Source organism: Scyliorhinus torazame, chromosome 8 (genome assembly GCF_047496885.1).
Source record: "Scyliorhinus torazame isolate Kashiwa2021f chromosome 8, sScyTor2.1, whole genome shotgun sequence".
NCBI classification, from domain to species: Eukaryota; Metazoa; Chordata; class Chondrichthyes; order Carcharhiniformes; family Scyliorhinidae; genus Scyliorhinus; species Scyliorhinus torazame.
Genome location: NC_092714.1, coordinates 125,111,285 through 125,138,643, shown reverse-complemented (window position 1 = coordinate 125,138,643; position 27,359 = coordinate 125,111,285). Strand labels below are relative to the sequence as shown.

General features: G+C 51.3%; 1 protein-coding gene and 1 long non-coding RNA gene across 2 annotated transcripts in view; one reads left to right on the top strand and one right to left on the bottom strand.

The window, feature by feature from the left end:
- The window catches only part of LOC140428094 (gamma-taxilin-like), a 100,311-nt gene extending 98,975 nt beyond the window's left edge, over positions 1 to 1,336 (bottom strand). Inside the window, 1 exon segment of the mRNA XM_072514139.1 lies at positions 1,262 to 1,336. Within this exon segment, the coding sequence (XP_072370240.1) occupies positions 1,262 to 1,321 (60 nt within the window). The 5' untranslated portion in view covers positions 1,322 to 1,336.
- On the top strand, positions 1,304 to 25,746 carry LOC140428095 (uncharacterized). The gene is made up of 2 exons (XR_011948702.1): positions 1,304 to 1,626; positions 23,880 to 25,746. It is a non-coding gene; the product is annotated as an uncharacterized lncRNA (long non-coding RNA).
- Positions 25,747 to 27,359: the final 1,613 nt, after the last annotated feature.

Here is a 27,359-nt window from a genome sequence, read left to right as displayed (position 1 = left end):
TGGCAAAAACGTAGGCATTCATTCACACGTCTTTACTGCAACCAAGGCCACTATGTATGCCAGCACCAAATTTAAACCCGCGTGCTTATTTATCTTCTGCATAAATGCGCATTTTTCCTCTTCCTCCACACGGCAAAAAAAAAAACGTGTTTTTGTGAACTTGCAGCATCGCAGTTCCCACCACCCACCCCTCCATGTGCTCGTCCGCGCTGCCACTGCAGCACCAGCCGCCGGGGGACTGTCAGATCCGGGCCACGTTCTAACCACAAGCACCAGCCGCCCGGGCAACGTTCCATCTGCGGCTCCGGCCGCCCCGGGGACGCACAGTCCCGAGGCCCGGGCGACGTTACCTCTGCAGCAACTTCCTCTCCACAGTGAAATAAAGCGGCAATGCCCAGGCGTTGTACTCCATTGCCCACATCGCCGGCTCAAGAACAAAAAGACGCCACTGACCTGGACAGATTCCGAATGCAGAAAAAGCTCCCGACCGCACAAGCGCCAATCATTGCTCGTGCACGGGGTTGGAGAGAGGATGGCTGCATCTACTTTTGATAGCAGTCACTCCGCAATACAAGTGAAGGAGACTCTTAGGCCCCAGCACGGAGCTCGTGCATCCGGCGCTGCCCCCCCCCCCCGGGAGTGCTGCTGAACATCTCAACATAGGCCAGTTATGGAGGAAGGTGAGTGAGTGAAATGCACGGGGGGCGGTCTGCGCTGCTCCTGGAAAGCGACGGACACCTGCTCCCGGAGGACAGCCTCTTCATACACCGCCGTCTCCGTGCCCGCTCCTCCCCGCTCCATTTAAATCCCGCCTTCCACCAAATGTCGGGCCTCAGTCACAAGGCGCCACTTTCGTTCTCGCCTTTTCGTTTAAAAAAAATAAATAGGCATTATTGAAAATAAACCTTGGCTGAAAGTTCCGATTTGCTCTCTTCCCCCCCCCCCCCCCCCAAAGGGACCCGGCGGGCTGGGTTTTGGTATTTTATTTATGTTTAAATAGGGTTATCAGCACCGCTTTGTGACATGTCTCTCCCTCCCCTGGGGGGTTTTTTGGACTTTTTTTCCAGCTCCATGTGGAGCCGGCGCTCACTCCCCGGGTTCTCTGTCCTTCTCTCCCTCCTCACACCCTCCCCAGCTCTCTCCCTCTCCTTCCCTCTCTCCACCCTCCCCCAGCCACAGGACCCCGCCGCTGCCTCCCCCACCCCCTCTCTCACCCCCACACAGACCCGCTTCGCCCCTCACTCCGGCTCCTCGCCTTTACCTCTCTGTCCTCAGCTGTTAAATCCAGTCTGCTCGCCTCCTGTACAACCCGGGTCGCCATGATGTGACGGAAGTGAATTTGGCAGAGGAAGGAGGGAGGGAGGGAGAACAGCCCAGAGAGAAGAGAGGGGGGAGGAGAGAGAGAGAAGAGCTGACTGCCCAAAACAGCGACGTACCAAACACGCACAGCCCCTTCTCCACTGCCATACAGGAAATTATTGGCCTTGTTTGCACCTTTCCGTCAGGCAAACACCAAAGCCTCAAGAACAGAATTGATAAACGCTGTCGAACGTTTCCTTTGCTTGAATATCTTGACATTAGAATCCCTTTCTGTTACCCAAGAGCATCAGACATGCACTATGGCAGGTAAAGGTATTTGTTGCTTCTTACAACCCCTTATTTCATCATAGCCATTTCGTCATAGCCAACATTACAATTGAACAGATTTGAATTTGTATTGATTTGATTTGAAGAGCATTATTCAAAGCTGAAAAATGGGATTAGAATAAATAGGTGCTTGATGGCAGGCACAGACATGATGGGTCTTATGACCCATATATTTAAAAAATAAATTTAGAGTACCCAATTCCTTTTTCCAATTAAGGGGCAAATTAGCATGGCCAATTCACCTCTGCTGCGCATGTTTTTTTGGGTTGTGGGGGTGAGACGCATGCAGACACTAGGAGAATGTGCAAACTCCACACGGACAGTGACCCGGGACCGGGATTGAACCCGGGCCCTGGGTGCCATGAGGAAGTAGTGGTAACCACTGCACCACCATGCTGCCTTAAACGTCATTATAGAACTGATGTAGGCCACTTAAGTTTTTCTGGTATGTGTGGCACAGTAGCACAGTGATTGTTTCACAGCACCAGGGACCCGGGTTCAATTCCCGCTTGGGTCATTGTGCTGAGTCTGCACATTCCTCCAGATGCTCTAGTTTCCTCTCACAAGTCCCGAAAGATATGCTTGTTAGACATTCTAAATTCTCCCTCTGTACCTGAACAGGTGCCATAGTGTGGCAACTAGAAGATTTTCACAGTAACTTCCTTGTAATGTTAATGTAAGTCTACTTGTGACACTAATAAAGATTATTATTATTATTCAAGATCTATGATCATGGCTGATCTCTACCTCAACTTTATTTACTGGTCTTTGCTTCCTATCGCTTGATATCTCTACTAAACCTATTGGTCTCAGTCTTCCATAGTGGTAATCAATCAAGCGCAGATGAAAAATACTAAGGGGACAGTGAGAGTCATGTTGGTGAGAAATGAAAGATGATAAAGGGGATGGATATTGTCTCAGTGGGAGTAATCAAGAAAACTGTTCTTTTCCTACATGATTTGAACTTCTTGACTGTCATTACAGCTGTGGTCGCCAGGTAAGTGGTGAGTGTTGCATCGCAGTCTTGACTTGAGCGCTGTAGATAATGCAGAGTCTTTGAAGAGTCAGGTCAGCAATTTGTCTGGGAGGATCCTGCTCCCTTCCTGCGACAGTGTTGATATGTCTGGATCAGTTAAGCTTCTAGTTGGTGGTGATGCACCACAGCCCCCCCCCCCCCCCCCCACCCCCTCCAGGATGATGATGGATGACTCAGCGAAGGTAGAGCTGTTGAAGTTCAGGGAAGCTGATTAAACTTTTCTATGTTAGAAATAGTCACTATGTTCCTTGTCAGCCCAAGACTGGATGCTCCCCAGGTCCTGAGATGAGCTGGCAGAGGCCTTTCCATGATTGGAAGAGTTGTGAATGGAGATAATGATTATGGGGTCACCAGTAACACGTTGCCTTTTTATCCATAATTTTAGATTGAAAATTTATCAATAGTGACATTTTAAAAAATAATAAATTTAGAGTACCCAATTCTTTATTTTCAATTAAGGGGCAATTTAGCATGGCTAATCCACCTCTCCTGCACATCTTTGGACTGTGGAGGTGAGACCCACGCAGACACGGGGAGAATGTGCAAACTCCACACGGACGGTGATCCAGAGTTGGGATTCGAACTCGGGTCCACAGTGCCGTGAGGCAGCAGTGCTAACTACTGTGCCACCGTGCCACCCTTCAATAATGAAATATAAAAGTGTCTTTAGTAGATCAGAATGAATTCTTTTTAACGTAAAGATTGAAACATTTTCAGAGGGAGCATGCTCCAAAATCTTTAAAATTAGTTAACCAGGGACTTCCGGTGGCAGCCATGAGCAGAGCAGTCACACAGAAGATGGCTCTTGTCTAAGAACATCGACTAAGGCCTTTTAACTCCAACAAATGGGTATCAAGAACTCATAATTCCCCAGACTAACTCCCCATCAACTGCACTACCAAGCAGGATGCGAAAGGATCAGCTGCCCAGCCGAAAAGCCAGTAAAGATGAGGGGAGGGACACCTCCGCCTCGAAGAAAGGAACCGCACGTGGAGGCACAGAACCAGTGAGGGTCGGTCCCGCAGAGCTCCTAGCGCAGACCCAGATGTGATGGAAAAATTGACGGCCTTCATCACGTCCGAGCACCAGAGACATAGGGAGGAGATGAGAAAAGACCACCTGACAGCCGTCGACCCATGAGGAAGGCAATGGACAATATGGAGTGGAAACTAGAGGCCCAAGTAACGACGACACAGGACCTTGAAAAGCCACCACGGACCAAGGGGTCCGGATTGTGGCACTCGAGGCCAAGGTGGCGAGCCTGGTCAAGACCCAGAGGGATTGAAGGACCACGTCAATGACCAAGAGAACCGATCGCGTAGGCAAAACCTGAGAATTGTGGGGCTGCCGGAGGGAACGGAGGGGAGAAACCCCACAGAATACATAGCAGCGATGCTCGGGAAGCTGGTCGGTGAGCAGAGCTTCGCTAAGATCGCACCCACAGGTTGCTTTGGCAGCGGCCCAGAGCTTGGGAACCACCACGAGCGATGATTGTGAGACTGCACAACTGCCAGGACAAAGAGCGGATCCTGAGATGGATGAAGTGTGCGAGAGGGTGCAAGTGGGAAGGACATTCCATCTGCTTGTACCAGGACATTGGTGCTGACCTGGCCAAGCGCCGGGAAGAATTCAATGGTGCCAAATCCTTGCTAGACAAAAGTGGGCTGCAGTTTGGTATGCTCTACCCTGCCAAGATATGGGTCACGTACCAGGGGAAAGAACACTACTTTGACGCACCGGATGAGACATCATGTTTGTCCAGAAAAATGGACTGAGCAACCAACTAGAGAGCATTGGCCAGAACATGGACTGCAAGAATTCGAGATGGGGAGAGGCGACCACAGGCAGAGGTGCAGAGGGAGCGGGGGAAGGAGGGAGGAGAGGTAGACGGGTTAAATAGGGAAATCCGACTGTTAGGGGAGCTGCTACACTAGCGAGCAGGCTGGTGTATGGGAGTACATTGAAGGAGGAGACTGTGGCATGCCTCCCGTGAGGAATGGAGTGAGTGCCTAGCAGATGGGAAAGGAAAAACAGAACTTCGGGGGAAACAAAGGGACAAAAAGGGGTGGGTCGGGTGAGGTAGAGAAGGTGGGTAACACCAAGCAGGGAGGGGGAAATTGGGAAGGGAGGCACAAGGTACAGGGGAGGAAACGGGGGAAGGGGAGTGGAGAGGAGGGAAAGGTAGAGCGCTGTTTGCAGCAGACATGTGGAGATGGTAAAAATGAGAATGTAGTCAGCAACCATCTTGAATGGCCCGTGAGCGAAGGCCCGAATGAACAGGGCCAGGCCCACAGAGTGAGTATGGTTGACCCCACAGGAGGGGGGGGTGACAGCCCCCCACCCCAATCTGGATAGTAACCTGGAACATGAGGGGCCTCAACGGGCCGGTGAAGACATCCAGAGTCTTCGCCCATCTCAAGAGTCTGAGGGTGGATGTAGCCTTGAGACACGCTTAAGAGAGCGAAAATAACTGAAGGTAAAGAAGTAGTGTGTAGGACAAGTGTTTCATTGATGTTTCGACACCTGGACTAAGGGGGTGGTCATACTAATCAACAGGACAGTTTCATTCACGGTGACGAGCACAGTGACGGACCCCGGGGGGCGGGGGGGGGGCATACATTATGGTCAGCGGGACCCTGAAAGGGGCCCCGGTTGTCTTGGAAAATATATACGCCCCAAACTGGGACAGGCAGAATTGTTCAAAACAATGATGGCTAAAATCCCAGGCTTAAACACCCACCGACTTATCATTGGGGGTGGGGGGGGGGGGGGACTTTAACTGTGTACAGGACCCAAGAATGGACAGATCCAACCCCAGGACAGGAACCGTGTCAGGTACGGCACGTGAATTGAACACCTATGGAGCAGATGGTGGGGAGTGGACCTGTGGAGATTCAATCACCTGAGAGAAAAATAGCTCTTTCTTCTCCCACATGCTCAAGGCCTACTCACTTTTTTGTTGCAGGGAAAAGATCCTGCGGTAACAAAGGCGGAATATTCTGCGATTGTAGTTTCCGACCATGTGCCACATTACGTGGATGTGAAGTTGGACAAGGGCCCGGCCCAACGCCCCCTCATGGAGGCTGGATGTAGCTCTCCTCGCTGATAAGGAATTCTGTACAAAGATACCCCAAGCCATCGACGGTTATGTAACCCGCAAACAGAATGGGATGGTCTCACCCTCCACGTTCTGGGAAGTACTGAAGGCGGTGATCAGGGGCAAAATCATATATTATAGGGCCCTTAGGGACAGGAAGGAAAGGGCAACCAAGCAGCGGCTGATCGACTCCATACTGGAGACGGATCGGCAGTACTCCATGGCCCCAACCGTGGAACTGCTGTAGCAGAGGAAAAAGCTGCAGATGGAATTTGATCTGCTCTCCACAAGGAATGCAGTCCACCAACTCCGCCAGGCACGGGGGCCCTCTACAATCAAGGAGACAAAGCCAGCTGCAAGCAGCCACATAAGAGATAGCGCAAGTCAGGGACAGAAATGGTAGGATGGTAGCAGACCCAGACGAGGCTAATGAGGTCTTTGCAAACTACTACCGATTCTATACACCTCCGAATCCCCAGAGGGGGACTTGGTGATGGAACAGTTCTGCGACAGACTGGATATACTGGTGTTGGGGGAGGACATGAAACAAGGGCTGGCAGCACCACTAGAGTTGGCAAAATTGTGGGACGCATTAATTCCATGCAGTCAGGGAAAGAGCCGGGACCAGATGGGTTCCCGGTAAACTTTAACAAATAATTTGCAAGAGCGCTGGCTCCGCACGTGCGGGAGATGTTCAATAATTCACTGTCAAAGGGGGCCTTGTTGCCCATGCTAGTCCAGGCCTCAATCTCATTGATCCCCAAAAAGGACAAAGACCCAACCGAGTGTGGATCATACAGACCGATCTCTCTCTTAAACACTGATGCCAAGGTCCTGGTGAAGTCGCTGGCAAGGCACCTGTAGTGCTGCCAGCTAGAAGTGATCACGAAGATCAGACAAGGGCAGACAAGTAACAGTGAACTTTCTTTCAGCCTGCTGAATGTAATGACCCCATCCAGGGAGAGGACACCAGAAGTGGTCGTCTCCCTGAACGCTGAGAAAACCTTGAATAGAGTAGAATAGTGGTGATGCACGATCAATGACCACTAAAGCGAGGTTGTAGTCCAACTGATGGCTTTAATAAGCTAGATATTTCCCCCAGCAGCTCAGGTACAGAAAGAAGGCTGCTGGGGCGGCACGGGCTCTTATACCCCGCCTTGCAGGGCGGAGCTACCATACAGCTTGACCGATAGGAAACATACAATATCTACCAATGGTGTTCCAGCATTACCAGGTACTGTAATACCTCAACATAGACGACCACATTCACCCCCTGTTAAAAAAGAGTCCGGCGGGGGTGGTGGCTTGATATTACAACATGGTAACGTGGTAGAAATTATAGTTATGGAGGTACCGTAATACCTCCATACAGCGTTTTGTAACTATTTACAGATTCACAATTTACTATATACACTTTAAAATGAAGCAATCAGTCGATCGGGGACCCTGGTCGTCCTCTGTGATCGTCGAAGCTTTGGTGGTGACGCCGGTGGAGGCTCGGGCGTCTGTGACTCCGGGAGCGTGTCCTCGATCTCTGTGGCAGCTTCAACACCCCTAGACGGCGCTGGTGGGGAAAACGGTTGACCTGGGAAGGGAGCGTCTGCGGGGTGCGTCAGTGGGTGGGGGGACCTAGACGGGGCCGGCAGAAGGGCCGATCCTCCTGTAAGGTACACTGGTGGGAGGGAGTGTGGGACTGGTGGCTGGGGTGTGCATGGGGATCCGGCGGGCGCCAGGTCTCGTAGGGAGACCGTATCTTGTTGGCCGTCGGGGTACGCCACGTCGGCGTACTGGGGGTTAGCATGGAGAAGATGGACCCTCTCGATCAACGGGTCCGACTTGTGCGCCCGCACGTGTTTTCGGAGCAGGATGGGTCCGGGTGCTGCCAGACAGGTCGGGAGCAAGGTCCCAGAGGAGGACATCCTGGGGAAGACAAGGAGACGTTTGTGAGGTGTTTGGTTGGTCGTGGTACAAAGCAGTGACCGGATGGAGTAGAGGACATCCGAGAGGACTTCCTGCCAGCGGGAGACTGGGAGATTCCTGGACCGTAGGGCCAGTAGGACGGTCTTCCAGACCATTCCGTTCTCCCTCTCTACCTGTCCGTTACCCCGGGGGTTGTAACTGGTCGTCCTGCTCGAGGCGATGCCCTTGCTGAGCAGGAATTGATGCAGTTCGTCGCTCATAAAGGAGGACCCCCTATCACTATGTATGTAAGCGGGGAACACGAACAGTGCAAGGATGTTATGGAGGGCCTTGATGACGGTGGTTGTGGTCATGTCTGGCAGGGGATGGCGAATGGGAACCGGAGTACTCGTCAATCACGTTCAGGAAGTACGTGTTGTGGTCGGTGGAGGGGAGGGGGCCTTTGAAGTCCATGCTGAGGCGTTCAAAGGGACGAGAAGCCTTTATCAGGTGCGCTCTGGCCGGTAGAAGTGCGGTTTGCACTCCGCGCAGATTTGGCAGTCCCTGGTGGCTGTCCTGACCTCCTCGATGGAGTAGGGCCAGTTGCGGGTCTTGACAAAATGGAAAAAGCGAATGACTCACCCCAGGTGGCAGAGGTCCTCGTGGAGGGCTCGGAGGCGGTCCACTTGTGCGTTGGCACATGTGCCGCGGGACAGGGCATCAGGAGGCTCGTTTAGCTTCCCTGGACGATACAAGATCTCGTAGTTGTAGGTGGAGAGTTCAATCCTCCACCGCAAGATCTTATCGTTTTATATCTTGCCCCGCTGTGCATTATCGAACATGAAAGCCACTGACCATTGGTCAGTGAGGAGAGTGAATCTCCTGCCAGCCAGGTAATGCCTCCAATGTCGCACAGCTTCTACTATGGCCTGGGCCGCCTTTTCGACTGAGGAGTGGCGGATTTCGGAAGCATGGAGGGTACGCAAGAAGAAGGCCACGGGCCTGCCCGCTTGGTTGAGGGTGGCCGTCAGAGCTACGTCAGACGCGTCGCTCTCGACCTGGAAGGGGAGGGACCCGTTGATGGCGTGCATCGTGGCCTTTGCGATGTCTGCTTTGATGCGGCTGAAGGCCTGGTGGGCCTCTATCGACAGGAGAAAAACTGTGGATTGGATCAGGGGATGGGCCTTGTCCGCATAGTTGGGGACCAACTGGGCATAGTAAGAGAAAAACCCTAGGCAGCGCTTCAGGGCCTTGGAGCAGTGAGGGAGGGGGAACTCCATAAGGGGGTGCATGCTTTCAGGGTCGGGGCCTATAACTCCATTTCACACTACGTAGCCGAGGATGGCTAGGCGGTCGGTGCTAAAAATGCATTTATCCTTGTTATACGTAAGATTAAGGATCTTTGCACCTGGAGGAATTTTTGGAGGTTGGTGTCGTGGTCCTGCTGGTCGTGGCCGCAGATGGTGACATTATCGAGATACGGGAATGTTGCCCGTAAACCGTACCGGTCAACCATTCGGTCCATCTCGCGCTGGAAGTCCGAGACCCCGTTAGTGACACCAAAGGGAACCCTGAAGAAGTGGTAGAGCCGCCCATCTGCCTCGAAGATAGTGTATTTGCGGTCACTAGTGCGGATGGGGAGCTGGTGGTAGGCGGAGAAGACCTTGTAATGCGCGATCCTGTTTACCAGGTCGGATATGCGGGGGAGAGGGTACCCGTCCAGCTGCGTAAACCTGTTGATGGTCAGACTGTAGTCGATGACCATCCTATGCTTCTCCCCGGTCTTTACCACCACTACTTGAGCTCTCCAGGGACTGTTGCTAGCTTCAATGACTCCTTCCCTCAGTAGCCTTTGGACCTCTGACCTAATAGAGATCCGATCCTGGGCACTGTATCGTTTGCTCCTGGTGGCGACGGGTTTGCAATCCGGGGTGAGGTTCGCAAACAGGGAAGGCGGATCGTCCTTGAGGGTCGCGAGGCCGCAGACAGTGAGGGGAGGGTGTAGGGCCGCCGAATTTGAAAGTTAGACTTTGGAGATTACACTGGAAGTCTAAACCTAGGAGTGTGGCCGCGCAGAGGTGGGGAAGGACGTAGAGCCGGTAATTTTTAAACTTCCTTCCCTGGACCGTGAGTTTTGCTACACAAAACCCCTTTATCTCTGCTGAGTGGGAACCGGAGGCCAGGGAGATTTTTTGATTAACGGGGTGGAGGAGGAGCGAACAGCGCCTTACCATGTCGGGGTGTATGAAGCTCTTCCGTGCTCCCAGAGTCGATTAAGCAGGACGTCTCGTGCCTCTTGATTAGTACTGTTGTTGTAGCAGTTGAGAGTGTTCGAGGCCGGGACTGGTCCAGGGTCACCGACGCTAATCGCAGCAGTTGAGTGTTCTCTTTGGGCGGTGTGCGGTCAGCCGAGCTGGGGTCCTGGGAGTCCATCCAAGATGGTGGCAGCCATTGGTCGCACATGGCTGGGGGTGCATAAAATGGCGGCACCCATCCATCGAACGTGGCGTCCGTGGGACAAGATGGCGGCGCCCGGGGGCCGCACGTGGCCCTGGAGTAGAAAGATGGTGGCGCCCGCTGGCCGCACGGGGACCGTGGAGAGGTTTGTGGTGACGGTCCGCATTCGCCACCGGAGACCGCGGCGACCGCACGGGCCTGGCATACCATCACGAAGTGGCCCTTTTTACTGCATCCATTGCATGTGGATGCACGAGCCGGGCAGCACTGCCGGGGGTGCTTGGCCTGCCCACAAAAGTAGCAGCTGAGCCCCCTGGGTTGCCAGGCTGCCTTGCAACACAAGCTTGTGGGGGGATGGGAGATGTCTCAGGATCGGCTGTGTAGGGGTTCCACGCTGCCCAGGGGGATGCCACGCGGTCGGGAACGTAAGCGCGGGCGTTTCGGGAGGCCACATCCAGGGAGCCTGCAAGGGCCGGTGCCTCCTTGAGGCCTAGGGTGTCTTTTTCCAGCAATCGCTGGCGGATTTGGGAGGCCAACATACCTGCCACGAAAGCGTCCCGGATCAAGAGTTCTGTGTGGTCGCTCGCCGAAACATGCGGGCAGCTGCAGTTTCTCCCCAACACCAGGAGCGCATGGCAGAATTCTTCCAGCGATTTCCCTAGGGATTTGTCGCCTCGTCGCTAGCAGATGTCGGGCGTAGACCTGGTTTACCGAGCGACTATAATGTCCTTTTAGCAGCTCCATTGCTGCATCGAAGTCGTCTGCGTCCTCGATGAGGGTGTAAATTTCCGGGCTCACCCTCGAGTGCAGGACTTGCAATGTCTGTTCTCCTGTGTGTGTGTTTTCGGCCGTTCCGAGATATCCTTTAAAACACGCCAGCCAGTGCTTGATGGTTGCCGCTGAGTTCGCTGCATGGGGGCTGAGTTGCAGACACTCCGGCTTGATTCGGAGCTCCACCTTTGTAAATCTAGCTTATTAAATTGATGCACAATCAATGACCACTAAAGCGAGCTGTAGTCCAACTGAAGGCTTTAATATGCTAGATGTTTCCTCCAGCAGCTCGGGTACAGAAAGAAGGCTGCTGGGGCGGCACGGGCTCTTATACCCCGCCTTGCAGGGCGGAGCTACCATACAGCTTGACCAATAGGAAACATACAATATCTACCAATGATGTTCCAGCATTACCAGGTATCGTAATACCTCTACACAAACTACCACAAGCGGTACTTTGAATGGTTTGGGTTTGTAACAGTGTGGATGAAGCTCCTGTACAGCACTTCTTCAACGAGCATACGGACAAATGCCACCAGCACAGAATACTTTGGACTGCACAGGACAACGAGGCAATGATGCCCATTTTCCCCGCTCCTGTTCGCACGGGGGAGGCGGTGGCATAATGATATTGTCGCTGGACTAGTAATCCAGAGACCCAGGATAATGATCTGGAGATCCGGGTTTCAATCCCACCACAGCAGGTGATGGAATTTGAACTCAATAAAATATCTGGGATCAAAAGTCTAATGATGACCATGAAACCTTTGTGAGGGAATCAGTTGGTCCATTGAGTCGGTGCTGGCTGTGAAACATCTATCCTACTGGACCCATTCCTCTGCTCTTTCACCACAGTCTTGCATTTCTTTCCTCCTTTCAACTAACTTCTTTTCAGTTTACTAACCCCGTAAAAACAGATTTAATGTTGTGTCCAATTTGAACCTGCGATGTATGAAATATTCACCTTGCCTGAATTAATTGGGAATCCTCCCTTCATCTATTATGCTGTGCCCTGAAGCAAACCTAAAAAATGAATCAAATGTAATAGAACAGGGAAATCCATCAGATTGGATAATTTTCTATGCACCTGTCTGGAACTTTTCAGTTGGTTACATGTCCTGGACATGGTGGGACAAACTAACCGAGGTACATAAGAAGAATGCAGTGAAAGGTCGTGAGGACGCTCCGCAGACAGCTAGTTGAGAAAGAGGAGAAGAATGAGGGAAACTACAGTGAATGTGAAAAGATTAATGAACAACTCCGGGAGCCGTTGGCAGCTAAAGATAAAGAGATGCCTGATGTCAAATGAGCACACCAATCTTGTTTAGTTCACCTTAGCAGCTTTCAGACCCAAGATACACAGTACGCAATTTTTGTACAAGAAGAGACAGAACAGCAGGTAGGACACATAACAAGACAATGCGCAGATTTAAAGGCAGCTTTACGAGCGCTCCATAGCTCCACTACAGAACAAAGACCGAGCACAGTAGATCACGCGAAATGTAGACGACAAATAGAGAAGTTGCAGTCACTGCTGTCAGTGCAAAACGGATTCAGAGATACCTTTGGACCGAATTTGAATCAGGCGAATGTTCCCAATTGGCAAGAACTAAATGAAACCATCCATAGATATGTGGAGAATACCGAAAATCACAATAGAGCCCCCCAAAAAAGAATGCACCCGCACCACCGACTGCACAGACAGCACACACCCCCATGAACCCGGTCACCACACAGCGCAAGTCATCGGATCGGGAGGAGCCCGATTGCGTTTACACCACCAAATTATCCATCACCCAATTGAGAGATGCCTGCGCTAAAATTGATCCATTCGAACCCACTGCAGACCCGCATAATTTCATTGAGAGAGTACGCCAGCAAAAGGTTATGTACGGTCTAGACAAAAGGGAGGAAGTTAAACTTATAGTAATGAGCCTTGACCAGTCCGTTAGCTCAGCTTTACCAGAACCGCAGAATGTAGGAGGAGGAACCCTACAGGAGATGAAAACGGCCATTTTAGATGTGTGGTGATACACCACTGTACCTCCCTACCATTGTACATAGTACCTCCCTACCATTGTACATAGTATATAATAGTTGTGCGTAACGTGGCCCTGTAATACTGTGTATTGTACTGTAACTCTGCAGAGGTTCGGTCACTGGTAGGTAACCCGACCTGGCCACGGAGAGCTCCGCCTTAGCCACTCCCCCGGGAGTTAGTATAAGAACCTCTTCTGGGACCGGCCCCATTCTGTCTGGGGTCGTCTGTGTCGGTAAGCCTCCCATGTAGTATATTAAAGCCTGAGTTAAAGTCTCACATGTCTTTGTGGTTCTTGACGCTTAGCGCATCAAGATGCAATCGGGTACAACAAGGGAGACCCCGAAAAAGGTTTGAACCGTTGTAGGCAAAAGAAGGGAGAGCATCCGACTGCATTTGCAGGTCGCCTTTGGATCCATTTCAAAGCAGTATTTGGGGATTTGAACCGTGCACACTTAGATAACGACGACACAACTAAATAGGCCCGCACTTTAGTCTCCCACAGAAGCAGGTCAAAAGGCTTGTGTAAATTACGACCCTGCAAATGCCACACATAATGAAGTTTTGGTTCTAAAGTGACTCTGCAGAGCTTGGGAACAATCCCTATATGGGAAGGCAGATCAGGAAAAGGCAGAGGCGAATATGCACCCAGTCAGGACTAATCAGGACCCAGCATGGGTAAATGAGGGCAGACATGAAGGACAGCACCCCAGAGCACAGGCATCACGAGGTTGCTATAATTGAGGACACATGGGACATTACGCCCGCGAATGCAGACAAAAATCCCCGAACTAGCAACGGCACCAGCAATCAAACGCCCCACCTAGGAACAATGTTAGGCCCATGATGCACTATCAATTACCACAAAGACGAGAATAGTGGAACAATCAAGGCTTTATTGAGCAAGATGTTGTGCCTCCTGTAGGTGGAACCAGAATGGCTGCAGCACAGAAGCGCTCACACATTTATACGCCTCTGACTGGGCGGAGCCAGCAGGCAGGGATTTACCCTTGTACCTCTAATACCTCTAATATACGGGCAGTGCCGTAATACATATGATATACTACTAGTGGTGACGACCACATTCAGCCCCTGTTAAAAAAGAGTCCGGCGGGGGTGGTGGAAAACATTACAAGTTAAGTCAGTCGGGGGCTTTGACCCTCCTCTGCGATCGCCTCAGTCCTGGTGGTGATGTAGGCACCGACTTGGTCACCTGCGACTCCGGGAGCGTGTTGTCCTCATCTTTGTCACCTCTGAGTGGATCCAGTGGGAGGACGGACCCTGCTGGGATGGGGGCTGCGGTGAGGTTCACTGGAGGGAGGATGAGTGGCGCAGGGGTGAATGAGGCAACTGTGGGAGTGGGGGGAGGGTGGGGGCGCTGTCAGATCAAGGGTCGTGGGTGGGAATCCAGCAGGTGCCAGGTCCCGGAGGGAGAGTGTGCCCTAGCGCCTGTCGGGGTGTGCTACGTAGGCGTACTGCAGGTTAGCATGTAAGAGGTGGTCTTTTTCGAGCAAGGGGTCCGACTTATGGGTCCGCACATGCTTCCGGAGGAGGACTGGTCCAGGAACTGTCAGCCATATTGGGAGCGACTTCCTGGGGAAGGCCAGCACACATTCGTGAGGAGTCTCATTAGTCACGGTGCAGAGGAGCGATCGGATGGAGTGGAGCGCGTCGGGGAGGACCTCCTGCCAGCGGGAGACTTTTAGACCGCAGGGCCAGCAGGATGCCTTCCAGACCGTCCCGTTCTCCCTCTCCACCTGCCCGTTTCCCCGGAAGTTGTAGCTGGTCGTCCTGCTCGAGGCGATGCCCTTGCTGAGCAGGAACTGACGCAGCTCATCGCTCATAAATGAGGATCCGCGATCGCTGTGGACGTAGGTGGGGAAACCGAAGAGGGGGAAGATGCTGTGCAGGGCTTTAAAATACCGTGGCGGAAGTCATATTGGGGCAGGGGATGGCGAAAGGAAACTGGGAGTACTCATCAATCACGTTCAGAAACTAAGTGTTGCGGTTGGTGGAGGGGAGGGGCCCTTTGATGTCCACGCTGAGGCGTTCAAAGGGGCGGGAGGCCTTCACCAGGTCCACTCTATCTGGCCGGTAGAAGTGCGGCTTGCACTCTGCGCAGACTTGGCAGTCTCTGGTGACGGTCCTGACCTCAATGGAGTAGGGCAGGTTGCGGGCCTTGATGAAATGGAAGAACCGGGTGACCCCTGGGTGGCAGAGGTCATAGTGGAGAGCCCGGAGTCGGTCCACTTGTGCGCTGGCACATGTACCGCGGGATAGGGCATTAAGGGGCTCGTTGTGCTTCCCCGGGCGATACGAAATCTACCTCAAGGTGTTGTCATTTTTGATCTTGCCCCGCTGTGTATTATTAAACATAAAGGCAACCGACCGTTGTTCTGTGAGGAGAGTGAATCTCCTGCTGGCCAGGTAATGCCTCCAATGTCGCACAGCCTCCACAATGGCTTGGGCCTCCTTTTCGACAGAGGAGTGCTGAATTTCGGAGGCATGGAGGGTGCGGGAAAAGAGGAGTGCCTGCCCGCCTGGTTGAGGGCGGCGGCCAGAGCTACGTCCGACGCATCGCTCGCCACCTGAAAGGGGAGGGACTCATCGACCGCGTGCATCGTGGCCTTGGCGATGTCTGCCTTGATGTGATTGAAGGCCTGGCGGGCCTCAGCCGCCAGGGGAAAACTGGACTGAATGAGTGGGCGGGCCTTGTCCGCATAATTAGGGACCCACTAGGCATAGTAGAAGAAAAACCCCAGGCATCGTTTCAAGGCCTTGGGGCAGTAGGGGAGAGGGAGCTCCAGGAGGGGGCGCATGCGGTCGGGCCCTAGGACTCCATTTTCCACGACATAGCCAAGGATGGCTAAGTGGTTGGTGCGGAACACGCATTTCTCCTTATTGTATGTGAGATTAAGGAGTTTGGCGGTCTGGAGGAATTCTTGGAGGTTGGCGTCGTGGTCCTGCTGATCGTGGCCGCAGATGGTGACGTTATCTAGGTACGGGTTGATGGCCCGCAGTCCGTACCGGTCAACCATTCGGTCCATCTCTTGCTGGAAGATCGAGACCCCATTAGTGACGCTGAAGGGAACCCTAAGGAAGTGATAGAGGAGGCCATCTGCTTCGAACGCGGTGTATTGGCGGTCCTCCGGGCGGATGGAGAGCTGGTGGTAGGTGGACTTCAAGTCCACTGTGGAAAAGACTCGATACTGCCCAATCTGATTGACCATGTCAGATATGCATGGGAGGGGGTACGCGCGAGCTGCGTGTACCGATTGATGGTCTGACTGTAGTCAATGACCATCCTGTGCTTCTCCCCAGTCTTCACTACCACCACCTGAGCTCTCCAGGGGCTGTTGCTGGCCTCAATGACCGCTTCTCGCAGAAGCCATTGGACCTCCGACCTGATGAAGGTCCTGTCCTGGGCACTGTACCGTCTGCACCTAGTGGCGACGGGTTTGCAATCCGGGGTGAGGTTCGCAAACAGGGAGGTTGATCGACCTTGAGGGTCGTGAGGCCATAGACGGTGAGGGGGGGTAGGGGATTGCCGAATTTTAAAGATAGGCTTTGGAGATGGCACTGAAAATCCAGGCTGAGTTACAGGGCAGCGCAGAGGTGGGGGAGGTCGTAGAGCTGGAAGTTGCTGAACTCTACACCTTGGACGGTGAGGGTCGCAATGCAGTACCCCCGGATTTCCACGGAATGGGATCCGGAGGCCAGGGAGATTTTCTGGGTGACTGGGTGTACTGGGAGGGAGCAGCGCCTTACCGTAGTGGGGTGGATGAAGCTCTCTGTGCTCCAGGAGTCAAAAAGGCAGGTCGTCTTGTGCCCATCGATCAGTTGCAAGGTTGCAGGGCCGGGACTGATCCAGGGTGATAGAGGCGAGCTGCGGCAGATGCTGGGCGGTCATAGGCTGGTCAGCGGTGGCGGAGGTAATGGCCAGACGAGCAGGAGTCCTGAGGCGCCGTTCAAAATGGTGCCGAAGATGGCGGCGCCCATGGGGCGCACATGGCGGGCGGCATCAAAGATGGCGGCGTCCATGGGCCGCACGTGGCTTGCGGTGCGGAAGATAGCGGCGCCCACGGGCCGCACATGGCTTGCGAAGGGGAAAATGGCGGCGCCAATGGGTCGCACGTGGGGAGTGTAGGAACACCGGGCCTGGAAACAGCGGCGACCGACCGGGCCTGGCAAACAGAAGCAAAGTGTCCTTTCTTCCCACACCCGTTGCAGGTCGTGCTTCGCGCCGGGCAGCGCTGCCTGGGGTGTTTGTTTTGCCCGCAAAAATAACAGTTGGGCTGCCCAGAGTTGGCTGGCTGCCGGTGAGCTGGATTTGGCAGCTGGTGGGGCCCACGAGGGTGCCGCGCGGTCAGGGGCGTAGGACTGAACGTTACGGGAGGCCACCTCTAACGAATTAGCGAGCTGCCTAGTTCCCGCAAGATCGAGCGTACCCCCTTCAAGTATCCCCTGGCGGACGTACGCAGTCTTCATGCCCGTGACGTAAGCGTCTCTAATTAAAAGTTCTGTGTGCTGGACTGCCAAAACTGCCTGGCAGTCACAGTTCCTACCTAGGATGTGCAGGGCACGCCAGAAATCGTCCAGAGACTCCCCGGGGAGTTGCTGTCTCGTGGCCAGGAGGTGCCTGGCGAATGCTTGATTTACTGGTCGATCGTAATGTCGCTTCAGGAGCTCCATCGCTTCGGAGTAGGTGGGCGCATCCCGGATGAGGGGGAAAATATCAGGGCTCACCCGTGAATAGAGGACTTAGAGCTTCTGCGAGTCCAAGGGTTCTTCAGCGGCTGTCCTGAGGTAGCTTTCGAAGCAGGCTAGCCAGTGGTCAAAGGCGGACGTAGCGTTGGCTGCTTGAGGGCTCAGCTGCAGGCGATCAGGCTTGATGCGGAGTTCCATCATTTAAAAAATCTTGCTCAATAAATTGATGCACTATCAATTACCACAAAGACGAGAATAGTGGAACAATCGAGGGTTTATTGAGCAAGATGCTGTGCCTCCTGTAGCTGAAACCAGAATGGCTGCAGCACAGAAGAGCACACACATTTATACGCTGCCTACTGGGCGGAGCCAGCAGGCAGGGATTTACCCTTGTACCTCTAATATACGGGCAGTGCCATAATACATATAATATACTACTAATAGTGACTACCACAGCCCATACATAGCATTCGCGCCCGAACAGATAATGCAGTAATGAACATTACAGATTGGCGGTGTTCAGATTCCCCAACTTAGGTCTGCGACACACTCTGGGACAAATCAGGCAACCAGTAGTCATAGGCACAGTCCGGGGACACCCAGTAGAGTTCCTGTGGGACACAGGAGGGTCCCGCACCACTTTAAACTCCTCCACAATGTTTCAGCACGACAAATGGCCCACCACAGACACCATCACCCTTAGTAGATTTACAGGATATGCACAGCAGTGATACATTACAGCCCCCGTAGATATTCAGATAGGAACCATCAACGCCAGGCACCCTGTTGTTTTAGTCGACTTGCCCCAAACAGCCGAGCACATTCTAGGAATCGACTTTATGAGCTCCCACAACCTTTGCTTTGACCTCGTGAATAGGTGTGTATGGAAAATGGCCAAAACAATGAGAGCCCCCGCCACGCTCACAGTAGGGGACTACGAACATAGGATTTGCTCAGTAGGAGACTATTGGTTTGATCTGCAAATAATTAGTACAGACCAGACAATTAGAGAGGTCCTCAGAAATCATAAAGCTTCCTTCACCCAACACAAACACGATTGTGGGAAGATCCCAGGAATGGTCACAATTTCAGGTCCCGATCCTAAGCCACAGAAGCAATATGGTTTCCCACAGCAAGCCGAGGGTAAAATTTCAAAAGTCATCAATAGCTTATTAGATCAAGGAGTAATTTGGCCCGTAGCCTCAACAAACAATGCCCCAATTTGGCCCGTGAGAAAACCCGACGGTTCATGGAGATTGACCATCGACTACCGAGAGCTCAACAAGGCCACCCCATTAGCAGCCCCCACTGTTGCTACGAGTCCCAAAACCATGCTCAAGCAGGGAGTACAAGCAAAGTACTTTACAGTGCTGGACATTAGCAATGGCTTCTGGTCCATTCCCTTCGATAAGGCCTGTCAATACAAGTTTGCGTTCACATTTCAAGGACAGCAGTATACGTGGCCATGCCTCCCGCAAGGTTTCCACAACTCCCCCTCCATTTTTCACCGACAATTGGCCAACGGACTTTTCAAATGTTCCAGTCCCGAATACCTTATTCAATATGTGGACGACTTATTCCTACAGACGGACACAAAGGAAGAGCATGTAAAGCTTCTTTCGGAATTACTAGGCCTCCTACAATCAATTGGATGCAAGGTCAACCCCAAAAAAGCCCAAATCTTATAAGAAAAGGTTCTTTATTTGGGCACCATTATCACCCACGGGAAGAGAGGGATCGAACAGAAGTGAATTGAGTCAATAGTTAAATTGCCCCTGCCCCACAATATCACCGCACTCCGGTCATTCTTAGGATTAGTTGGATATTGTAGGAACCATATAGATGGTTTTGCCACAAAAGCAGCCCCACTCTCAGAGCTCCTAAAAAAGAACACCCCATGGGAATGGCTTCCTCAGCACACGGATGCCATCGATGAATTAAAACGCACCCTAGGCACAGATCCCGCTTTGCAAGTTCCAGACCCACACTCTCCCTACGCCACAGAAGTAGCGACCACCGACCGAACCCTATCAACAGTACTCCTACAGGAAAGACATGACCGCTTAGGACCTGGAGCCTATGCCTCACAAATTCTGGATCCCGTAGAGCAAGGATTTTCAGCCTACGAACGGCATTTGCTCGCAGTCTTTTGGGCAGTGCAGTATTTTGCATATATCACAGGCCTTAACCTAGTAACGATTTTAACCGAGCACACCCCAACGCAGCTATTGTTAGATGGGAGATTAAAGGACGGTTCAGTCAGCCAGATTAGAGCAGCTCGCTGGACACTGTTGTTACAAGGGAGGGGCATTACAGTTAAACGTACAAAGACCCACACATTTTTAGCAGACAGCCTTCAGTATGCAGGAACCCCACATGAGTGCCAGATCATTGCAGTCAAACACCACACAGGACCCTTTATTTCGAAGTCACTACACACATGAGCAGGCATCAGAACACAGAATCCCCAGACCACGGACAACGCTTTAAAAATTTATGTTGACGGTTCCTCCACCATTGAGAATGGAAAGAGAATAACTGGTTGTGGAATTTATGTGGAAGACGCACAGGGACGCGCATTAGAGGAAATATCTTTAAAATTGCCCGACCACCTAGGATCACAAGCAGCCGAATTAGCAGCTATAGCATATGTAGTGCAGCACCCAGATTCCTTTCCGAACCCAGCGGACATACATTCGGACAGTTTATATGTCTGCAATAGTTTGACAGAATTCCTGCCCCTGTGGGAATCTCGAGGATTCGTGTCCACTGATGGTAAACCCCTACCCTCAGCCCCATTGTTGAAGCATATCCTTGAGACAGCAAAAGACCGCACATATGGCATAATCAAAGTGAGAAACCATCATTGTTCCTCCCACCCGGTAACATAAAGGCAGACGCCCTAGCAAAGGCAGGATCATGCCATGAGCACTTTGGCAACCCCCCGAAAGTGAACTGATACACGCAGTCCAGGTTTCACAGACCAATATCGAAGATTTTGCCAAGGCTCAAAAGGCAGACGACACTCTTAAGCAAGTTTTAGACGGTAACTTCCCAGCCCCCTACGACAAATTCAAGGACTCACTGACGGTACAGGACAGTAGAGTTTTGAAAAATGGAATTTATGTGGTCCCCAACCAGGACAGACACCAGATAATTTGCCAGTTTCATGACAGACACGGGCATCAGGGGATAGAAACCACCATTGCCCATTTAAGACCTTTGTGCTGGTGGCCCGATTTAAAAGCAGATGTCACGCATTATGTTGAGAATTGTTTAATCTGTGCACAGAACAATCCTGAAAGGTACTCCAAGAAGGGACAGTTGAGACACACCCGACCTGTTAATGGCCCATGGACAAATTTACAGCTCGACTACATTGGTCCGCTCCCCCCCCCCCCTGCAGAAATGGTTTCAAATATGTATTAGTAGTAATCGACACCTTCACAAAATGGGTAGAAGCATTTCCCTCCTGGACGAACACAGCGAAAGCCACAGCTAAGATTTTGCCTCAACAGATATTTACACGCTGGGGTCTTCCCCGCAGCATTGAGTCAGACAAAGGTTCCCATTTCACCGGCAGAGTCATGCAAAATATCCTAACGATTTTTGGAATCAAGCAAAAATTTCACATAGCGTATTACCCCCAATCCAGCGGCATTGTTGAACAAATGAATCGCACCTTGAAAGCGACCATTAGAAAAATGGTGCAACAGCATAACACCACATGGGACACATTCCTTCCTTCGCCCTAATGTTTATTAGGAACACAGTATCCAGTTCCACAGGTTTCACCCCCCACACTCTCATGACCGGACGGCCCATGAATATTTATTAGGTCTCGATTTGGCAAGCCCTACAGTCACCGCCCTCACCCATGAAAAAGCAGTCCAACAAGTCAGGGAAAATATTAAAGCAGCACAGCTTGTTGAAGCTGTCCGACTAGGCGCTAGGAAAAAGCAGAGTAAGGCCTACTTTGATAAAACAGTCCACCCCGTAGAGTTTACAGTCAGTCAGCAAGTGATGGTTTCCCTGTACAATCCCAGTTCGTTCCTCTCCCCTAAACTTGCAGGACCCTACTCCATTTCGGATAAAGTGAGCCCCTCTGTGTCCACGATAATGTACCCATTTGGTAAAACTGGTTGGTTCCACATCAACCAGCTCAAAGTCTATGGAACCCAATGTAGCCACTCCCACCATATCTCCCTGGCAATAGCAGACGATTCCGCCCGCCCATCGACAACCTAGTCCAACCTTCCCCCAGCCATGACAGCACGTCCACGCCCACAGACCCGACCTTGTCTCCGCCCACAAGTACGACTTTCCACCTTGAGCTTGATTCAGACGATAGCGCCAGCCTTCCCGAATTGACCACGATCACTGACCACTGGTACAACCTCCCCGGCCCTAGTCACTCCAGCCCCTGGAATCACGACCAGGACATGTTTGGCCCACAATATCCCCTTCCACAGCCAGAGCCACCGCCCGACAACAGTAATTTGTCCTTCACTGCCACCGCCGCTCATGACAAGCGAACCCCTCTTTGGCACCGCGACAACTTTTATAGACTGGTAAGACATGACGATTCGGATTCCACGACGGCCCACTCGGCCACGGCACAAAATCGGCAGACACGAGTCTGGCAACCGGGAGATGGTGACGATTTGGGGCAGCACGGTAGCATTGTGGATAGCACAATTGCTTCATAGCTCCAGGCTCCCAGGTTCGATTCCGGCTTGGGTCACTGTCTGTGCGGAGTCTGCACATGAAAAACTGAAAATGAAATGAAAATTGCTTATTGTCACAAGTAGGCTTCAAATGAAGTTACTGTGAAAAGCCCCTAGTCGCCACATTCTGGCGCCTGTTCGGGGAGGCTGTTACGGGAATCGAACTGTGCTGCTGGCCTGCCTTGGTCTGCTTTCAAAGCCGGCGATTTAGCCCTGTGCTAAACAGCCCGTGTGTGCATGGGTTTCCTCCGGGTGCTCCGGTTTCCTCCCACAGTCCAAAGATGTGCAGGTTAGGTGGATTGGCCATGATAAATTGTCCAAAATGTCCCTCAGTGTTGGGTGGGGTTACTGGGTTATGGGGATAGGGTGGAGGCATTGACCTTGGCTCGGGTGCTCTTTCCAAGAGCCGGTGCAGACTCGATGGGCCGAATGGCCTCCTTCTGCACTCTAAATTCTATGATAATCTATGATTCCGAGTCTGACTCCCGTTACGGTAACCCTTTTACAATGCTTTTCGATGCAGAACCCTGAGGTGTCCTGATGATGAGAAAAGGAACCGCATGAGATTTACGGTTCCCTATTTACTGATGGAGCCTGCCTGCCTTCTTTCCTTCTTTCTTTCTTATTGCTACATGGTTTTAATTAATGTCGGCCTGACACCCAATTTCTTGATACAGTCATAGCTACTCTTCCAATGCCATTTATTGACCAATGGCCATTAAAGGAACAGTTGTTGGATCTCACATGTGTTACAAATTCTTTCCGCTCGTTTCGGTCACCCAGGTAGTGGAGTAACGGCACTAATCCCCACCCTGCCTGAGGACCCCCAAATGCATCCGGTCAGCTAAGCTCGGGTAGTGGAGCAACGGCACTGATCACCGACCTACCCGGGAATCCCACCCATTCTTGCCCTGCCGTGGCCCAAACGCACCTCATGTTCCCGTCACTTTGAGTACTCCAGAATGGTTCTTTACACTTTTCACTGTCTTTGGCAGGTCTTAGTTTTCCCTTCTCTGCTCTTATTGTGGTTTAAAGAATGCCCTTTGCCACAGTCTGTACACTCAACTCTTTACCTTCCGCGACTCTTTGGTCGCTTTCCCACCTGCTATTTACATGTTTGACACACTTGGTTGCCACATATATGCTGCTGTACGCGAACTATCTCTGGACCCTGGGACGAAGAAACTTTATAAAACTGGCTGCCCTAAAATTCGGCTAGTTAAGAATGAGCCTCAATCATCAATGGTTGTAGTAAAGGAAAGACTGGACGGTGAAATTGTCCGCCCACTCCCCTCATCGGCCACAAGCTGCGAGATTTTCTGCACTTAAAAGGATTTTTTTTTTTCCCGCGTGTCTTGTCTCTAAAAAAGGTAATTTTTAAAAAATGAGGGAGTCACCCATGGTGACGATTATAATGGGTAATTGAAGTTAAGGAGAGAAAGACAAACAAAACGAGATGTTAACCAATGATAATAACAGATATTATGCTTGCACCCCCAGGAATATACTATGAACGAAGAACAGAAGACAAGATGAAGAGAAGACTGATGACTTACATTGTGATCATCGTTGGACTCCTACAACTGCACGCGTTACAAGCCTCTGTACCACACACCACACCAGCCCCGAACATGACCACACAACATGATACCCCCTAGCCCGGACACCACACCACACATAGAGATAAACACTGATACCCCCACTTGGTGCGAAAACATTGTTAAATGGTATTCCCTTTCATATACAGTAGAGGCCCTTCTGGTGATAGTGATAATCTGCAGTGTCAAATGGCGAAAAAGAGCCTCCCACTCCCCGATATATACACTCCGAGTCCCCTTCTTAGGAATTCGCCCAACCCAACAATGTAACCACTGATAAAAATAAAGATTGTACACCTCTGTAACATTGATAAGTTAAGTAGAAATGTGATGCTGCCGTTGGTTTAAAAATTTTGTATTGTACATAAGTTCCTCTTTATATATGCCAGCAGCATGAGAGTAGCTTAGATAGTGATAGTTAGATATTCCCTTGTGCTAATAAGTTAAATATGTAAGAGTTGAATATTTTACAGTGACCCCTTAGAGCTTATGAATGTATGATGTGTTAATAAAACTTAGGTAAATACTCCAAAACATAGGACAAAGTAGTGTAGAACCTGTCCTTGAGCCAGCAGGCAGGGATCTACCCCTGTACCTGTAGTACAGGGGCCGTAATACCCATATATACAATATAATACAACAGTGGTGACTACCACAATAACAAAGTGTCGGGATCTACATTGCCTCCTCATAGCACTCACTGTTTGTTTTTATAAAAGCTAGATCAGAAGTGTGTCATACTGCTTTACAAAGACAAATGTACCCAGGCACAACAAGTGCACAGGCAAGGGCAGTAACAGTGCATTGGCAGGAAGAAGAAACTTGTTGACATATAGAATAGCAATGAACGAGGCATAAGGGAGGCGGGAAAGTGATCGGCACATTTGGCCAGTGCCTCCGATATCCTATATGCATGCAAACATTACCTTGATGCCTAAGACGTATAGTGTTGCTGAATGCAATCTCCCATAACAGCCTCCCCGAACAGGCGCCGGAATGTGGCGACTAGGGGCTTTTCACAGTAACTTCATTGAAGCCTACTTGTGACAATAAGCGATTTTCATTTCATTTCATTCAATCTAATCTCCATTTCCCAATCCCACCGTGGCCCAGATGAAGATGAGCAGATTGCCTCAATGAGAGGTTGAGCGTCTGTAGCTTTCTGATAAGGAAACAAAACAAGCTCAATTTACGGTACAAAATTGATCTAAAAACAACTATACAAGCTGTTTTGTTGTGCTACTGTGTTTTGATGAGGCTTTGCTTATTCTGTGTGTAATTTGAGATAGTTGGTAAATAGTTTTTCTTGAAATTATTCATTAAGAACTATTTACAAAGACATAATGTAAGCACATCTTCCTCAATCATGCTCTCTTGGTGCCTCTTGAGTCACCTGACTCCAATGTCTCATTAACGTAACCATTAACCCTTGCACAAAATCACAACAAAGCAGACTTGCTTGGCAAATCTTATATATCACAACTGGTCAGACACAAAACAATGCCAAGTCCCTGTACATATTCAAGCTAGTGATGTCCTCGCCAATGATACAAAACATTGTAAGACTTTGGCAATGTAATTTAAGAGCAAAATTCTCCCTCAGCTCGTGCAGCCTGGTGGGGGTGGGGGGCACATCTACATTTATCTCACACTCTGGGCCAATGAGCAAATTTCGGAAAGATAAAGATTTGGCGCATTAAACATGATTTTTTAAAAAACCTGACGTATGAAAATGAAACAACTTTCTGAGCAATAAAAGTGAAAACAGTGAGTTGGTCATTAAAAAATGAATAACAAATAAAGCCAACCATTCGAGTGTGAAAGGCTGAGAGTGTGTGTCCAGCTCACTCACAGTCTCAGGGTGCTCACTCACTCACCCTCATCCACTCTGAGAGTGCCTGTTGGTCTGTGGGTGAATGAAAACCCTGAGATTGGGAGAGCCAGGCAAACACTCTCCCCTCCCTCTTAACCCCTCCCTCTCACAACTACACACGTGTGCACTTGCCCAGTCTCTCCTGCATGCGCTCCCATACTCACTCACATACACTCACTCTCACTCACTCACTCACACTGACTCACACTCTCACCCACTGACATGCACTCACACACCCACCCTCACACACACTCACTCACTCACATACATGAGGCACGATCAATTTGACTGGAGACGAAGTTGAATCCAAGCTGAGGCTTATTAGCATCAGATGTGTGGCCTCCCACAGCAGCTGACGAAATGGCTGCGAGCTGGAGGCCACGCATATTTATAACCCGCCTCCTGGGCGGAGCTAGCATGCAGGGGCCACAGGTGAACCTGTAGTGCTGGTTCTACCATACAACCTCTAATATCAGAACACAGTGGTTTAGCACATTCACCCCCTGTAAAAATCGAGTCTGGCGGGGGTGGTGGATAACTATATACAATTAGCAATTTTTAATATTTACAGAGCAGTAGAATAAAATGTCTCTGGTCATCCGGCGGGCCGGTCAGAGGTTCAGTCGGTCCGGCGCCTTGATGGTCCTTTGAGATCGACGAAGTGGTGACGGCGATGTTGGCGCTGTCGTGGTCGAAGTTGACTCCGGGAGTGTGCCGAAATCCTCTTCATCAACAGGGGTGGGCAGGGGGAGGACGGACGGTCCTAGAAGGGGGTGATGGGGGCGGCGGGGGAGGGGGGGCGACGGGGGTGGTGTGGGGTTGTAACCTGCTGGTGCCAGGTCCCTGAGGGAGACGGTATCCTGGTGGCTGTCGGGGAGTGCCACGTAGGCATACTGTGGGTTTGCATGGAGCAGGTGCACCCTTTGCACCAAGAGATCCGCCTTGTGGAGCTGCACATGTTTACGGAGAAGCACGGTTCCCGGAGCTGTGAGCCAAGTTGGGAGCGATACCCCGGATGTGGACTTCCTGGGGAAGGCAAAAAGACATTCATGTGGTGTACTGTTAGTAGCAGTGTAGAGTAATGAGCGAATGGAATGTAGTGCATCAGGGAGGACCTCTTGCCAGCGGGAGGCCGGGAGATTTCTGGACCACAGGGCCAGCTGGACGACCCTCCATACCGTCCCATTCTCCCTTTCTACCTGTCCGTTTCCCCGGGGGTTGTAGCTCGTCGTTCTGCTGGAGGCGATACCCCTGCTGAGCAGGAACTGACGTAGCTCATCACTCATGAATGAGGATCCCCTGTCACTGTGGATGTAGGCGGGGAAGCCGAACAAAGTGAAGATAAAATTAAGGGCTTTAATGACGGTGGCAGACGTCATGTCGGGGCATGGGATGGTGAAGGGAAAACGGGAGTATTCATCGATCACACTGAGGAAATATGTGTGTTGATCGGAGGAGGGGAGGGGGCCTTTGAAATCCACGCTGAGGCGTTCAAAGGGGCGGGAGACC